General features: G+C 45.8%; 1 protein-coding gene across 2 annotated transcripts in view; it reads right to left on the bottom strand.

Annotated features, from left to right (window-relative positions):
• Positions 1-18,154, bottom strand: part of DAAM1 (dishevelled associated activator of morphogenesis 1) — a 176,550-nt gene that overhangs the window by 49,965 nt on the left and 108,431 nt on the right. For both annotated transcript variants that reach the window (XM_081015552.1, XM_081015553.1), the window contains exons 5-11: positions 10,614-10,708; positions 7,582-7,915; positions 5,825-5,935; positions 5,005-5,108; positions 3,739-3,805; positions 2,803-2,920; positions 478-616 (exon numbers count right to left, since the gene is read on the bottom strand). In XM_081015552.1, the coding sequence (XP_080871678.1) occupies positions 478-616; positions 2,803-2,920; positions 3,739-3,805; positions 5,005-5,108; positions 5,825-5,935; positions 7,582-7,915; positions 10,614-10,708 (968 nt within the window). The remainder of the gene's footprint in view (positions 1-477; positions 617-2,802; positions 2,921-3,738; positions 3,806-5,004; positions 5,109-5,824; positions 5,936-7,581; positions 7,916-10,613; positions 10,709-18,154) is intronic.

Below are 18,154 nucleotides of genomic sequence, written 5' to 3'. Positions count from 1 at the left end.
CCTGCATAAGGCCACCCCATTCCACCCCCGCTCATTTTGGTGGCATTTTTGGGTCACTTCCAGGTTTGGTCTGGTGTGTGCATGCATGGTCATACACATTTCAAACAAGCATAAATTGGTCGCTGCCTGTATTTGTGATCACAGGGAACATATGTTCACAGTTATCTGGGGGAAACACAAAGGATTAAAACTGAATGCCTCGCCCCCAACTGAAGACGGAGGAAGGAGAAAAACCCATCCCTGTTTTAGACTTATGTAGTCCATGCAATCACGATTGGATGGGATCTCTAAAGATCATCCAGCTCAACCCCCCGTCAATGCAGGAAACCCAACTTGCAAGCACGTGCCTTTTTTAAAAAAAAGATGTTCGAAAAGCAAAACACACACCAAATACAGAATAAAACCAGGAAAGAAAGAGCGAAAGAAAGTCTTCTAATTTAGCATTTGGTTCAGAAGGAGGGAGGAAGAGGGTCTTACATTCGAACAACGTTCTTAATATTAAAGTTCTCCAGGGGTGTTGAGTCTGGGTCCTGCCCTTTGTCGTTCTGAATAACTATTTGTTGTATGATGCGGTCAAGCAGCAACCAATAATGGACCGTGTTGCCATTTCTCTTATCTAAAGGAGGCGGAGGAGAGATAGAGATTAACAAAGACTTTCACACGGGAGAATGCATGCTAGATCCCCGCAGCAGAGACCCAGCAGTTTTTGCTGAAATTCCTGCTGCTTCCAAGTTTCAAACACAAAACCATTCCAAGACTGTAGAGGCAGCTATGCAAAACATTTAAGGAAGCAGCTCTCAAGGGACCTCTTTTGGCAAGGACGGAGGGGCCTTGGGAGAGTTTGGCATCTTTCAAAATGCTTCTGCAATGAAGGCAGATGCTTGAATAAATTCAGGTGAGCTGTGGAGGGAAAGGTGGTCTGTTGGGGTGTGTGCATCTGTGTGTGTCAGACAGGATGTAAAGTAGCAAGTGACATCGTGGAAACATACGGGATTTAAATAAATAAAAATAAAAAATATTTAAGAGTCTATGGGATTACCCCAGCACACAACTTTTGAATCAAATATCAGGGAAGTAAATCACACAAGAAGCTGAGCTAGATATGGGACTTCTAGGAAAACTCAGGCAAATCCAGAGCAATTGGATGTAATTGAGAAAATCTTCCGTGCAGATGATTGCAATGACAGCAGAGCTTAATTGAACGTATTTCCTGGATGCTCCAGGGGGGTTGTGTAAAAATAAGCAAAAGCCCAAAATCCATTGTTTATGAAATTTGTTGCTGTTGTTTGGGATAGCAGCTGTGTTGTTTGAGGGAAGAGGAATGTCACACAATCAATTTAAGCTACCTCTTACGTTGTCAGAGAACTCAGCGGCTTCCATTGTGTTCCCATGAGCGGAACTTTGCTCATGCTGACATGAGCGAGGGGTGGGGTGGGGGTGTTTTTCAAGGATTTCTCCTCCCCACCCCCACCCCGTAGCCCCTTGAAAACCTGTTCCAGGGAGTTGGGGAGATCCTCTAGAACAGCACAGGAAGTGGCTGCAGGAGGGAAGGGGGAAATGGAGCATAAATCGCCTCCAGCCCTCTACTACCTTCAGTGGAAAGAGGCTTTGCTAGATTACATTATCATTGCAAATGAGGAGCTCCGAAGTTTTGGCTTTGCAGATTTTAACATATATTCATGCTGGTGTATGCAAGAGGTGTATTCATGGTTGTAGGGGAGGAAGAGGGTTTGTTTTTTGGGGGGGTGGGGAGATAATTAGGGGTTGCATCTAGCAAACTCATCCCATTCTTGGAAGGACTTCTGTTTTCCTTTGTTACATTTGTTATTAACGAGTGAAAGAGCCGGTTCCAAAATATTCCTGCGCAAACATCAGGCTCAATTCTCAATTCCTTTCATAACATTCTACGGAATAGCAACATGGCAACCTACAGTCAACAAGTCCTTGGGGCGCACAAAGAAGTAAATTAGCAGAAAACCTGAGACCCAGGAAGGGTGGTGGGGATCCCAGCATCTTCTCTCCAGAGAGATTTCTAGGGACCAGCTCACGAGGAATCCCTACTTTCCTTCGATCTTGCAGCCCAAGCTGCTCCCCCTTCCTCTCCTCCCATTGCAAGCGCTCATCCCAGTTTTTTAAATATGTGCTACGAATCCAGTCTTGTCATTTTGTCTTCTCTTGCCAGGGTTAAAAAGCCTTCTCCACGCCCTTTGGGGCAGGTGATGTTGTCCTTAAAAATTTGGGGCAGTACTGAACTAATTAATTGCGCAAACAGAATGAGTTCCGCTTGAGAAAGGCAACTGCCCACCCATCTCTCCCCCCCCCCGCGTGCACCCCTGCCGTCCCCAATTCTGTTTCAGAACAGATTTAAAGGATGCACAGCGACAGGAAAAAGGGAGAATGTTCTGCTGCGCAAGTAGAAATCCTTGAGATGATTCAATGTTCCCCTTAGTGCTACTTTGATTGCAACCCATATTTCCTATTTCTGATCAAGAGGACACCATTCCACTCATCATGAGGACACCAGCTCATTCATCCACTTCCATAGAGAGGGGCTGAAATGAGCACACACAAAAACAGTCCTTTGAAATAATGTGGTATGTAGCCTATAGATGTTGCTGCTTTCGCAGAACACTGAAGATTTAAACAACCCATTCTAATAACCCTTATGGAACATGTTACAGCTACAACACTTCCAACTTCAGTCAACAGAAAACAAGAGTCCTGAAACCACCCACAGCCTGTTTTACAGATACAAAATACAGATGTACAGATACAAAAATACATCTCTATATATTTACTCACAAGGCATTTGGAGACAGTGATGGAGGATAGACATGAAGTGTGGGTACGCTTCTGTATGGGTCAGCCGCTTCCTCGTAAGCTCAAACATCTGGGTTGCACTTTTCGTATCTATATGGACCTGTGTTTCGATAGGCAAAAGGTTACGTTTCGTATTTCCATGCCCCAAGTATAGCTTGACATTGCCACAGGGAGTCAAAAGTTGCTGCCCTCAATTGCACTAAACCCAGAACAATCTGTCTTCAAATCAGGTCTTTATTATATATAGGTGGGAGCAGGCACACACACACATTTCACCCCCCGTCAATGAATGTTCAAAATTTTTGCACACGTCTATATCCACATGTGCAAGTTCACAATCCCAGTCAAGATTTTCCAGGTGTACAAGAACTCTTGACACAGAATATAGAATTGTAGCGTTGGAAGAGTCATCCAGTCCAATCTCCTGAAATGCAGGAATCACAGCTAAAGAAACCCTGAGATATGGTCACCCAACCTCTGTTCAAAAACCAACAACAAAGGAGAGTCCACCATTTTCCAAGATAGTCCGTTCCACTGTCAAACAGATGTGAGTGCTGATGTTTAGGAAGATGTGGCAATCACCACTGTATGTCCAAATCATGGTGAAAGCAATATGACTTTTAAGCCACTATCGTGGGATTTTTGCTTCTTCCATTTTAATGTAAATTTTGACATCCACTGTAAAATTCATACATTGCTCAGGAGTGTGATTCGCTTATAGTGATGCTGAGCCCATTTGGGATGGGGGGGTTGTGAAAATGCTCATTTAAAAGCACCCCACCTGCCCAACCCATTTTCAGGGGTCACTGCAAAGGGGTTCGGTTCTTACAGTGCTTCACAGCAGGTAGAATGCTATCCTTTTTTATTCTTACAACAGCAGAAAACCAGAGTAGTTAGGATGGATGGATGCATACATACCAGTTCAAATCTTTTGGCAAACTCCAATTCATCCTCATTTCTGAGCATTTCAAAAAAGTCTAAATGCCTGGGAAGGAGATAAGAGTCAACACACATTTATTGTAATGGGCTATTGAATACGTTTCTGAGCACAATTCAAACTGCTGGTGCTGACCTTTAAAGCCCTAAATGGCCTTGGTCCAGTATACCTGAAGGAGCGTCTCCACCCGCATCGTTCTGCCCGGACACTGAGGTCCAGCTCTGAGGGCCTTCTGGCGGTTCCCTCACTGCGAGAAGGGAGGTTACAGGGAACCAGGCAGAGGGCCTTCTCGGTAGTGGCACCCACCCTGTGGAACGCCTTCCCACCAGATGTCAAAGAGAAAAACAACTACCAGACTTTGAGAAGACATCTGAAGGCAGCCCTGTTTAGGGAAGCTTTTAATGCTTAATAGGTTATTGTATTTTAAAATTCTGTTGGAAGCTGCCCAGAGTGGCTGGGGAAACCCAGCCAGATGGGCGGGGTATAAATAAATTATTATTATTATTATTATTATTATTATTATTATTATTGAATCAATCTTGGGGGGGGGGGGAGTCTTAGAAGGCTTATACTACTTTGCCTATTTAGAAATTTCTAGAGCAGGCAAGCCATTTATTGACATTTCATCCAGCAGAGTTTGAAGCCCTTACATAATTCATCCTCTTAACAACAATGCAAAGCTTCCGATTCTTGCTCAAATTTGTGTGGGAGATTTTAGGCAGCCAAACATAACTGCCAGTAAGTAAGGGGTTAGGGACCACAGAGGTGTACATCTCTAGAGAAGACTATTTTATTATTAGGCTGTCTGCCAGTATGCTTTTTATTACGTTTTTTATCATTGGTGTTCTGTAATGCGTTTTTAATATTGTACACCGCCCTGGGATCTTTTGATAATGGGCGGTATGTAAATTGAATCAACAACAACAACAACATTGCCCAGCTGCCTGAGAAAAGACCAATAAATGCATGAGTTCAACAAAGTAAAACAAAATTGCAAGGGGGTGGGTGAGGGGAGATTGTAAAGCATTTTGTAAACTAATAATACAGCACAAATTTGACTGACAACTGCTCTTAAGTACTGCTGGCATTAGACATGCTTCAAGAAGCATTCAGGTACCATTTGAACTTGTAATTGGAATGCTTCAGTCTAAAGATGGATACAAACACAAAATCCATCAAGAATGAAGAAGAAGGCACAATGGGGGAAAATAAACCTCATGGACTACAAACCAATCAACCACACTTACCTATCTAACGTGGAGTTTTCGTGTTCTCTTAATTTGTCAATAACAGGCTGAATCCCAAGCATGAGGAATTCATATCGGAGGTGGAGTCTGAAGTCCAGGCTTTCCTGGAAAAGAGGAAGAGAACAGACCTTTCAAGGACTGTGGGTCTGATTTGAATATCCTTTCGGATGCCAACCTGGTGTCTTCCGGCTGTTCTCGACTACAACTCCCATCACCTCCCAGCCAGGAGGGAAGAGGCGGCAGAAACGAGCCAATCTTATTTTAGGCACACCAGGAAAAAGGGCTAGAATCAAACGCTAAGCACTTGGGCTTCCTGCCCCCCAATGGAATTTTGGGGTCCTCTGGCAAGGCACCCGTCATGTGTTCCCAGAAAAAGGCTGTGCAAAATTACCCCCTCTATCATGCACCTAAGCTTTCTCAGGAACTCTGTTGAGGGGAAAGGGGAAGAGAGAAGGAAGGAGGGAGAGGGAGAGGGAGGGAGGGAGAGGGAGAGAGAGAGAGAGAGAGAGAGAGAGAGAGAATGAAAGGAAGGAAGGAAGGAACTATAAGGCTGAATGGGGCCCTGCCCCACCAACCTTAAACCACCTCCACCTGCCTGCTTTCCTACTTACAAGAGCTCAGGAGGCATCACTCCCTGCCTGCTCACCCCCCATCTCAGTATTGCCCTTGTAGCATGGAGGAGAATAGGGGCAAAACTAGGATTAGTTGGCTCTGCCGGCCATTGCCTCTGGCGCCACCTCCTGTTGGACCTCCATCCCACCAGCCAAAGTGGTCGCCAGCCTCGGTGGTTGAAACCTATCCCTCCAGCCCCCAAACTTACCACTCCAGCCCCTTGGCTTAGAACTGCGTTGATGAAGGACATAATAGCCGTCTTGAGGCTCACTTCGTCCCGGTATCGGCCTGTGCTTCGGTCCAGGTCATTTATTAGTGTCTGCGGGGTACAAGGTTTTCAATTAATGACGTCTACAGGTGCAGAAGTGCAGGGGCAATATGCCATCAGTGCAAACCCATTGCATTAAGGGGGGAAAAAGAACTAGTTTTTTATGCTGAGGATCACAAAAAAATGTATGGCCCACCCATACAGCTTCCCCCACTGTAGAGTGTTCCAGATGTTTTGGGCAGCTCCCAGGTGCTGGCAAAACATCTGTGAGACAAAACATCTGCAGGACAAAAGCTTGGGGAGGGCTGGGTTGGAATTACCTGTGCATGCTAATGAACTGGCTAGAGATAGCTTTTACATATTTTAACAGAACCACAGAGTCTCTGAGTTAAGCACCCATTTATTAATTGCAAAAAAAAATAATCAATATTATTATTGTTCTTTATTGAATTTGTATACTGCCCTTCATCCGTAGATCTCACGGTGGTTCACAGCATAAAAATACAATGTAAAATCAAGAACGAGAAAGCAAACCAATAAACCTCCCTCCCCCCAACCCAGTTGATGTATGGTAGCTTCCAAGCATATCTCTCAGGTGTCACTCAAACAAGCACCCTATTCTTGGGACCCTGCATTTTGATATTGTGTTTTAAATTGTTGCCACCTGCCCTGGGACCTTAAGGTGAAGGGCAGATGCTGCTGAAATAATGCAAAAATAAAATTTATTATTATTATTATTAACAAAAATAGTATACAGTCCTATACCTGTAGGACAGTTCACAACCCAAATCACAATATAAAAACACAAAATTCATAATAACAACAAAAACAATAACAACCCCCCCAAAAAAACACATTTTAAAAGGGCATTGGAAGTCAGTCAGCCAAATGCCTGGTTAAAGAGGAATGTTATCACCTGGCACCTAAAGGTGTATAATGAGGGCGCCAGGCAAGTCTCCCTGCGGAGAGCGTTCCACAAACAGGAAGCCAGACTGAGATGACCCCAGAAGGCATTAAAATAAAAAATAAATCCAAAGATTGCCCAAACTGATGCAGAACTCAAAACACTAAGTAAAAGTTAATACTGGAGGCAGAGGATAGATAAGCTTTAAAGGGTCGATGCAAGCAGAGGTTTCTTGTCCAACTGCTGACTCTGCTAAAAACAGGCATTGCCTGTTTTCAAAAACCTGCAAGCCCTGTTTGATCAGACAGAAGCCGTGGGGCAAAAGAAGAACTGATACTCTGCGGAAAGGAAAAAACGTCTCTCCAACTGCCTTCATTATTTCCCAACGTAAAAGTAAAGGTAAAGGGACCCCTGACCATTAGGTCCAGTTTTGAATGACTCTGGGGTTGCGGTGCTCATCTCACTTTATTGGCCAATGGAGCCGGCGTACAGCTTCCGGGTCATGTGGCCAGCATGACTAAGCCGCTTCTGGCGAACCAGAGCAGCACACGGAAACGCCGTTTACCTTCCCGCTGGAGTGGTACCTATTTATCTACTTGCACTGGTGTGCTTTCAAACTGCTAGGTGGGCAGGAGCAGGGACTGAGCAACGGGAGCTCACTCCATTGTGGGGATTCGAACCGCCGACCTTCTGATCGGCAAGTCCTAGGCTCTGTGGTTTAACCCACAGCGCCACCCGCGTCCCATATTTCCCAACGTACAACCAACTTAAGTGGCAAGAGGCAAGTCCGTACCTGAAAGCGAGTTCTTTCGCTGGCGTATTTTTGGTAGTGCACCATAGCTTCCAGCACCTTCTTGTGACCCCCGGGAACCAGGCACACAGCACCCATGATTTCCAGCACGGCGACCTTGGTCTTAATGTTTTCCGTGCTCAGGCTCTGCGCTATCACATTAATGCTCTCCAAATGGGCCAGGACGTGAGCTCTCCCCAGAGAGTTGTTCATCAGAGCTTTGATGCACCCGATGAGAGAGGTATGTATCCGAGACTCAGAGGTCTCGTAGTCCATGCTCTTCAGGAAATTCAGAATGCACGTCAAGCCATCCAGGTCGATAAACCGGGTTACAAACCTGCCAGAAACAGATCGCCATGAATACAAGAGGGTTCGTCAGGAAAAAACACCACACAACGCAAATTTTACATCAGATAAAGATCCTCTCCTCAGCGAAGTTTTGTTAGACCCCTCTCTTTCCCCAGGGCTACAACAGTTTAACAAGAAGGTACAGCAACTTGGGCTGTCAGTGGAACTTTTGCGATCGATGTCCCTACCATCTGCCAAGGCTATAATAAAAACTAGGTTGTGGGATATTGAAACCCAAGAACTAACAGTAGCAGCAGAGAAAACATGTTCCCCTCTTTATTTTCAACTTTCTTGGGAGCATGAAACTAACCATAATTACCTTGAATTTCTGCTTAACCCCAAGAAAGAAGGGCATTTTCGCTGGCCAGGTTTAATTCAAATCCATCAAATCTCCTTTGGGGAAGTTTCTCAGGCAGGGTGGAAGGAGAAAGAACTTACTTGCCCATGTGAAGACCACCTGGTGGAAACCCTTACACATATGGTTCTCAATTGTAAACTATATGCTGATCTCCGCCAGCAATTTCTAGATCAACTCTGTATCTCCAAATGGAAACCAGAGTCAGAGGTCACACATTTTCTATTACTGGGGAATGATCAGGAGCTCACCAAGTCAGCGGCTAAATATCTCTATTTGGTTTTTTGTCGTCGAAATACACTGCAGACATCTGATCTCCCTGGAGACCAAGAGATGTGACGATAGACTGGTCTGCCTCCTTTTTTTTTTTTTTTAGCAAAAGTTTTGTGCCACTGGGAAAGTGGTAATTCTGTATTGATTTGTTTTGGATGTTGTATGTGATGCCAATAAAAGGTTTGATGATGATGAAATGACAAATTACATTAAGCAGAGGTTGGATGGTCAGCTGTCCTGGATGCTTTAGCTGGGATTACAACATGGCAACCTCCAGAAGCTGTTGGACTCCAGTTCCCCAAATGGCCAATGGTCAGAAATCACTAGATTCAGGGCTTTTTTTCAGCCCGAGTGCAGTTCCGGCACCTCTCAGGTGGTGGGTGCCATTGTGGGGTGGCTTCCTGACATGGTCCTGCTGTCTTCTGCTGCCACCAGTTGCCAGAGTGGGAAAGGGGAAGCAGACAGGATGGGAAGCTGTCATGAAATTCTACTCAGTATTGATCCAGAGTAGATTCCAATGTATAGTTAGCAGAGCAAAAGCTTAAACAAGTGTCAGTTTGCACTTATTGGTACAGAAGGTATTGATCTGATGTGTAGAGATCTTTCCTATTCTTTTTAATTCAAGAGGGTTCTGGAAGCTTCTCGGTGTGGAAGAAACAAGCAGAAGGTTCATGGTGTTTGGGTACAGCTGAATACAGCTGGCTTAAACTGGTTCTCCTACCTCTTTCTGTCAAGGTCATGTTGACTATAAAAGTAAGGCCAGAAGGATCCTGTGTTTCACATTCTCTTTCTATCGCTTTTCCTTCTGGTGTGGTGTTCGACAGTGGAATTTGCTGCCAAGGAGTGTGGTGGAGTCTCCTTCTTTGGAGGTCTTTAAGCAGAGGCTTGACAACCATATGTCAGGAGTGCTCTGATGGTGTTTCCTGCTTGGCAGGGGGTTGGACTCAATGGCCCTTGTGGTCTCTTCCAACTCTATGATTCTATGATTCTATGTTCTGTACATAGGATGCTATATAGTGCTAAAGTTTAGACTTATTATAAGTTATTGCAAGTTTAAGTTAAGTCTGCTGCAACTGGATTTCTTATGGACTGGGCCAATCCTGAATGTACAGTGGTACCTCGGGTTACATACGCTTCAGGTTACAGACTCCGCTAACCCAGAAATAGTACCTTGGGTTAAGAACTTTGCTTCAGGATGAGAACAGAAATTGTGCAGCGGCAGCGCAGTGGCAGCAGGAGGCCCCATTAGCTACAGTGGTGCTTCAGGTTAAGAACAGTTTCAGGTTAAGAACGGACCTCCGGAATGAATTAAGTACGTAACCAGAGGTACCACTGTATTGGATTTGTGACCATTATGCTCATTTGCCTTCAGCAGAAATAGTAAACTGGGCTGAATGAAATACAATTGCCTCTGGTCTATTTTTGGGGAATCCTGCAATGTGTTTAAGTTTTTACTCTGCTAACTACACATTGGAGTTCTGCTCTGGATCAATATTGAGTAGAATTCTATGACAGAGAGGTCACTGCAATTCTGAGCCTCGAGTACCACCCTCATGGAAATGGGGCTGGCGGGGGACGAAGAGAGAATGGGAGGCGTGCATAGGCAGGTGGGTGGGCTTGACATGGACACCCCCCGGGGAAACACCTTCGCCAGGAGAGGCTGAGGCTACTAGCGACGACGGCTCAGTGGAACCTCCAGGGTCAGAGTGAGTCTATCACTCTGAACAAGAGGCACAGCTCCCTATAAGATGGTGCAGCCAGCATCTTGTCGCATGGTTTTTGCTTCAAGATGGCAGCGTCGGCAGCGTTTGGGTTGGCAAGTGTGGAGGTGAGTCCCGGCACTTTTTATTCCAGAAAAAAAGGAACCCAGTAACATCTGTCTCTGGTTCTAGTGATATCTACTCAGCTCCTTTCGGCAAGCTTAGCAATGACTGACCAGAACCTTATGGAGATTAACATTAAGAGTTATTTGGCTAGAGAATCAATCCAGGAACCCTTTCGCTAGAGAACCAATAGGAAAGCAAGAAGTTGGGGCAGCAAAGCAAGGAAAATCATTTGCCTCATTGGTTTGGTCCTCAGCGCCGTCTTCAAACTCTCTATGGTTTTGCTGCGCTCTTCTTCATCTTCTTTTTCCAAAGCAATCAACGATTTTCTCTGCAAAAGGTAAAAAGAAAATCACCGCAAGAAATAAGTTAGGCACAGCCAGCTTATTTACATACCGCATTTTGCACGGAAGCCAGAATACACAATAAACATGAACATCCCAGCAAAACACAACCCCAGCCTCCCAGCATATATAAGGGTCTGGTGACTACTGTTTCAGTGTGTATCTGAAGAAGTGGGCATGCACACGAAAGTTTATACCTAGAACAAACTTGGTTGGTCTCTAAGGTGCTACTAGACTATTTTTATTATTATTATTTTGACTGCGTCAGACCAATACGGCTACTTACCCGAATCTAGAATCCCAGCACAACACGAAGTAGATCAGCGAAGAGGCAGACTCCCAATTGTTTAGTAACACTAATAACAAAAAAAGACTCCGCTGCCCTGTAAATTACACTACTAATTTAAGAAAGCTTGGGGGGAAAACCAGAAGTGGATTTTTGTGTGACGGGACTGGGAGCTCAGTTCTAGCACTGATTCCTAAGCTAAGCAGGTGCACAGAGGGCCCCGATTCTTTACTTCCAGGAGTATGTTGCTCCACCACTGCAAGTCACTGGTTTGCACCAGGCTCTGATTGGTGGACCTCATAGGCAGGTGGTGGTGGAGCAAGTAGATCCTGTGAGCCTAAAGTCTGTGCAGGCTTGATATAAAAGCAGATTCATATGCTTGCATTTCCATTGCTTTGTGACACCCTGTTTAATATGCAACAATTCATACTGAGCTGAAAAATATTCAGCCCCACAGCAACCGATTCTGTAGGAAGTTAATGCTAATGAAACAGAAGAGAAATCACAAAGGACAAGGAGGAAGGGCAGAGAAGCATTTAACGGCACACTAGCAATTAGGCCATATTTAATTTCATTTAGCAATATAGCATTATTAGCATTGTGCCTGCTTATAGCCCAAATGGCTTCTATTGTGCCCAGTACATGAGTCTAAATGGACACAGGAGAATAGCAACTGATAACTAAGGTTGCAATCCTGTGCACACTTAGGAATAAACTCCATCTAATTCAATGGGATTGATTTCTGAGTAAACATACGCAGGATTGCCCTGTAAGACTCAAAAGTGTATGGTAATGGACAGATCAAAATCCATGGCGAACAAAGACAGAACAACGGGGTTCCTACATCTAGTTTAGGAAAAGTGAATACAGTTCAGAGACACGTGTTTCAACTTTTTACAATTTCATGGGGAGGAAAGGAGGTTTTGTGAGATTTCCAGTTTTGGGAGAGCATGGATGGCTCATAAATTTCCCAAACTGAATCTCAAGACATTTTGCAAAATTTCAACAGACGCATGTGGATTTGCACAAATGCAACAGGATGCTTAATTCTCTGTGCCAAACCATGTCCTGAAATTCAACTTTCAAGGAAAATCCTTCTCTAAGTGACATTTTCCCCAACCTGACATTCAGAAATCTCCACATGGTTGCAATTGGACCCATGCCAGTTGCAAAATGCACCTGGCGCCTGGCTAATTTCTAACACTGACAACAGACCTCTTCCTGAAACCCTGGAGAGTCACCCTCAGTGTAAACCATGGCTGGGGAAACTGAGACCTCCTGGATTCCATTGGACAACAATCCCCATCGTTCCTGATCACAGGCTATTATGGCTGGGGCTGATGGGAGTTGGAGTCTGAAGGGGCAAATGTACCCCACCCCTGCTATAGACAATGTGTTGCTAGACAGGCCAGTGGTCTGATTCAGGATAACTTCCTCTCTGTCCCTGTCTCCAAAACATGCCTTTTGGAAAACTCTACCCAACACACTCTTTATAGTGGCATGAGTTTGTGGGTGCCAGACTTTTAATCCTTATAATCCTAGTGCTATGTACTGAGTTGAATAGGGTCCAAAATGCAGCAGTCTGATTGGTCCTAAAATAATAGGATCCAGAATGCAGCAGTCTGATTGGTCCACAGGAGCCACCCAATCCAGTTCCAGGTGGAAGGGAATCCGCAACCTCATTGGCCTGCAGGAGAATCCCAGAATTAGCCAATCACATGGGGTCCATTGTGTAAATAATGTATATAAGGCAGACACTCTGGGGGAACTTCCATTCCTCCTTACCACTATGAGCTGAATAAAGAGCATGAAATCCATGCTTGACTCTGAGTATATTTCACCTAGCAAGTGTTATAAAATAAGCCAGGCTAACTTCCTCAGGAGGTGATCGCCTGGGCGAAGGGCCATTAAGAAAAAGAAGGAGAGGTGATGGGCCATTAAGAGAGCAAAAGAGAGGGGGCTCTGTCCCAGAAGACCAATGGGTGAGTCCCCTCCTCCAGCTCACAGATAGTGAGACGGACAAAAGCCAGAGTTTAGAGTTGAAGAGTGTGTGTAATGTGACCTAGAAGTAAAAAGTTGCAGGCTCAAAAGCCAGAGGGGCAAATAAGGATGTTTGATTTCTGCTAGAGTCCAAGGGAGAAGCAAGACCCTTTGATGTTGTGAACCCCTCCATCGTATGCTCAGGTTGCATATATGTGGAAATAAACCACATCTATATCCTAAAGAGACCGCAGTCTCTGCTGTGCCTCCTTTGCAAAAGGAAACAAGCCCTAGGGGAGCTCCTGGAACCCCTGGAATCTTGCACCGCTCGGAGGTCAGGGTGGCATGCAACAACATGGAATCTCTAGCCGCAGTGGCCCCGCTCCCTCCTGACTTTGTCATCTGCGTCCCATGTTTGCTTTAAAGGGGACACTGCAAAGAGGAGCTCCTGGTGGCATTGCCAAGCTACCAAACACAAACACACACCACCCGCTGATATTCAAAGCTGCCCAGGCATTCTGCAAAAAGCACTTCAACATCAGACAGTTTCATAAGTGATCTAATCAACAGCACATTATCTTGTGCCCGTGGCAAGTGGAAGAGTCCAAGGAAGGATTCTATAAGCGGCCTCCAAGCCTTTGCTCCATTGCCAGGGACATCTAAGAAAGGAATCCCTTTCTAATGTTTACTCAGCCTCTTCTTTCCCTCCCTCTTTTTTGGGGGGTGGAAAAAGCTGCCTGTTTGCACAGAGGAAGTCAGACCCACGGGTCAACCTAGCTCAGTACTGTCTGCTCAGACTGAAAGCGACTCTCCAGGGTTCCCAGCCCTACTTGGAGATGCCAGGGATTGAACCTGGGACCTTCTGCATGCAAAGCAGATGCTCTACCCACTGAGCTATACAGTCCTTTCCCTAAAAAGATGCCCTGCACCACTGGGTCTACCTAGCTTAGCCTACACTGGCTGGCAGCACTTTCTGCCCTTCAGACTGTGACTTCTGATCCCAAAATGTTTTCCTGCTTTTATAGCTCAGTTTGTAAGGTACAAGACTCTTAATCTCATGGCTGTGGGTTTGAGCCCCTCGTTCGGCCAAAAAAAAATCCTGCATTGCTGGGGGTTGGACTAGATGACCCTCCGGGGTCCCTTCCAACTCTACGATTCTAGTTTTCCATGAGTATTAACTGGCCTTCCCCACACTCAGTTGGGAGACCCTGCTTAAAGGCCCTCTTGAAGCTGAATTATCCACCCGCCTCAGGGTTTGTCCCGGCATTACTGAGCTGCCTCTTCCTCCAGCACTGAACGCAGCTCTTGACTGTGAGGTGGTTGAACCCTAGCGCACGTGTGGTTTTCTTCTCCTGGAATCGTCAAGGACGTTCCCCACATTCCTGAGATGATAACAGACTGCACTGTGGAAGGGGAGTCAGGAAGTTACTGCCTTTTGCTATAGTCACTGCTTTTTCTCATTTTTCTCTCTGTTCGGCAAATGGTGTGCAGAAATAAGTCTGGTCGGGATGGAGGATATATCTTCCCTGCCTCCTGCTTCCCAAACCTTCTTTTTTTAAAAACAAACAAACAAACAAACAAACAAACAAACAACAAACAAACAACCAGATATGCTGGGGATTAAAACTGGGACATTCTGTGTGCCAATCCTGCACCAATGAGCTACCGTCTCTTCCCATATGCTGAGTGGGTGGGCCAGGTGAACAGCTTGTTGTTTAGTTGTTCAGGCGTGTCCAACTCTTCATGACCCCATGGACCAGAACACGCCAGGCACTCCTGTCTTCCACTGCCTCCCGCAGTTTAGTCAAATTCATGCTGGTAGCTTCGAGAACACTATCCAACCATCTCGTCCTCTGTCGTCCCCTTCTTCTTGTGCCCTCCATCTTTCCCAACATCAGGGTCTTTTCCAGGGTGTCTTCTCTTCTCATGAGGTGGCCAAAGTATTGGAGCCTCAGCTTCAGGATCTGTCCTTCCAGTGAGCACTCAGGGTTGATTTCCTTCAGAATGGATAGGTTTGATCTTCTTGCAGTCCATGGGACTCTCCAGAGTCTCCTCCAGCACCATAATTCAAAAGCATCTATTCTTCGGCGATCAGCCTTCTTTATGGTCCAGCTCTCACTTCCATACATCACTACTGGGAAAACCATGGCTTTAACTATACGGACCTTTGTTGGCCAGGTAATATCTCTGTTTTTTAAGATGCTGTCTAGGTTTGTCATTGCTTTTCTCCCAAGGAGCAGGCGTCTTTTAATTTCGTGGCTGCTGTCACCATCTGCAGTGATCATGGAGCCCAAGAAAGTAAAATCTCTCACTGCCTCCATTTCTTCCGTGAGAGATTTCCGTGAGAGAACAGAAAACCCACCAAATCCTTATCATCTCTCCTGTCCCAGTAGACACATGGATTTGGTTTCACAGTGCCAGCAAGAGAAGAGGTCCAGCCGTCTGTGCATAATGAAACTGGGATGGGTAGATCCTGTGTGTGTGTGCGTGTGTGTGTGTGTTTGTGTAAAAAGTTGTTAACATTTCCTCTAAAGCCGTCTTGGAGGCGGTGATGCAATCGGACAGCTGTCACCGGGATGTTAAGGGAGGAAGCTGCCCTGCAGAAATGTTTAACCAATGATGTCATCCTTTCATGGCAGCAATTCACCGTAAAAATCCAAGGGGATAAGGTTTTTCCTCTTAAGTGGAGCTGAAGTGTTTTATGTGCAATGGGGACACTGAACATTTGCAAGGCATTTTATGGTTCCAGCAGAGAAGTGCCCACATCTGAGAAGCTGAAAATCTGAAGCTATGTCCAGAACGCTAGATCTCACCACAAGTGAAGAAAAATCACACACACATTCATATGTTTCACAAGTTTGGTGGCCCACAGTCGAGACTGCTTGCATCCAAAATGATTTGGAGAGATCAGCAAAAGGAAGGTAGAAAGCTTTCAAGCTGCCTCTGATTTCAATGAGAATCAACTCATTTGTCTGAAAGAGGACTACCCCAGGTTTTTCCCCCTTTAGAAACGTGGTTCATGTTTTTTTAATGTTTTTATTTGTAATATTTTAGTGCTGCTCTGTATTGGAGGGGTTGATAACTCTGTCGTAGCTTGTCCTGGGATCAGTAGGAGCACATACCGAATCAGACCATTGGGTCAATATTGTCAACACTGACTGGCAGCAGCTCTCCAGGATTTCAGACCTTCCCTACCTGAGGATGCTGAGAATTGAACCCGGGACCGTCTGCATGGAAAACAGCTGTTCTTTTTACTAAGCTAGGGTCCTTTGCCGAATGAGCTAGTAACATAGAAAGCTGGACCCCATGCATTGCAGGGGGTTGGACTAGATGACCCCCAGGGTCCCTTCCAACTCAACAGTTCTATGATTCTAAGTAAGACCATTGTTCTGTTTGGCTCAGTACCTGTTCACATGGCAGTAGCCCTCAGGATTTCCCCAGCCACTCTGGGGGGCTCCCAACAGAATAGAGTGGTACCTTGGTTTACGAACTTAATCTGTTCTGGAAGTCTGTTCTTAAACCAAAGCATTCTTAAACCAAGGTGTGCTTTCCCATAGCAGTGGGGGATTCAATTTGCAAATGGAACACACCCAACAGGAAGCGGAACATGTTCTGCTTCCAAGGCAAAGTTCACAAACCAAAACACCTACTTCCGGGGTTTGTGGCGTTCTTAATCCAAGTTGTTCATAAACTAAGCTGTTCTTAAACCAAGGTGCCACTTTATTGAAAGCACAATAAAACATTAAACATTAAAAACTTCCCTAAACAGGGCTGCCATCAGATGTCTTCTAAAAGTCAGATAGTTGTTTATTTCCTTGACATCTGAAGGGAGGGCGTTCCACAGGGCAGGCGCCATCACCGAGAAGGCCCTCTGCCTGGTTCCCTGTAACCTCACTGCTTGCAGTGAGGGAACTGGCAGAAGGCCCTCGGAGCTGGACCTCAGTGTCCGGGTGGAGACGCTCCTTCAGGGATACTGGACTGAGGCTGTTTGGGGCTTTAAAGGTCTGCACCGACACTTTGAATTGTGCTTGGAAACATATCAGGAGCGAGTGTAGATCCTTTAGGACTGGTGTTAAATGGTCCTGGCAGGCACTCCCAGTCACCATTCTAGCTGCCTCACTCCAGATTAGTTGTAGTTTCCAAGTCACCTTCAGAGGTAGCCCCACATAGAGTGCATTGCAGTAGTCCAAGCAGGAGATAACCAGGGCATGCACCACTTTGGTGAGACAGTGCCCAGGCAGGTAGGGTCTCAGCTGGAGTACCAGGTGGAGCTGGTACAGCTGCCCTGGATATCTGTGAGTCCAAAATGACTCCCAGGCTGAGCACCTGGTCCTTCAGGGGCACAGTTACTCCATCTTGGACTAGGGAGTCCCCCAGAAACAGTACTTCTGTGTTGTCGTGATTCAATCTCAATCCGTTAACTATCATCCATTTACCGACCTCCTCCAGACACTCAAATTGGGCATTCACCACTCTCACTGGTTCTGATTTAAAGGAGAGGTAGAGCTGGGTAGTTTTAGTCTAGTAAAATCAGGTGAGTTCCACGTTGGCTATCCCTGGTTAAGCCACACATCCCAAGCTGCCCACTTTCAAGAATGGGTTGGTTGCTATAAGGACGAAAAGCTTGCTTTTTAATAACGTCCACCGAGATAACATCTCTTCTGCAGAATCGCAAGCTCACATCCCTAATGAAGGCCCTCTGTGTGCAACGTTTTTCGTCCAGCGGCTCCGTTTCCCAATTCATTTCTGCTTCTGTGCAGATCAGACTTTTCTGCAGGTCTTTCCGCTTGGAGCTTGCTCCGTAGGGAGCTCTCTCCTGCACTCTCAGGGGCTTATGGGTGCCACGAGCTGTGGGTGGCATTTGGCTTAGCCTGCTACGGCCAGAGAGAAAGAGAGAGAGGAGGCCGGACTGATCAGATACAGCAGAGGTGAAGGTTGCGCGGGAGACGTCAAGCGACGCTCTGCCTGCAGCTGTCCAAGCAACTGCGGTGGCATCATGCCACGTGTGTGTTTGCAAACGCGGGGAAGATTTGTTTCTACAAACTCTCTAATGACTTCAACAAGAGCCCCTTGATCAAAGAAAACAGACCTGGCTTGTCTTTTAAGTGAGCTGATTTATAGGCCCTTTGGGCAATGTTGCCTCGTTACGCCAACAGGAGCAAGCAGA

This window comes from Podarcis pityusensis (assembly GCF_964106645.2).
Source record: "Podarcis pityusensis genome assembly, chromosome: 1".
NCBI classification, from domain to species: Eukaryota; Metazoa; Chordata; class Lepidosauria; order Squamata; family Lacertidae; genus Podarcis; species Podarcis pityusensis.
The sequence above is the reverse complement of the archived record's forward strand: the minus strand, read 5'-3'. Positions and strand labels throughout refer to the sequence as shown.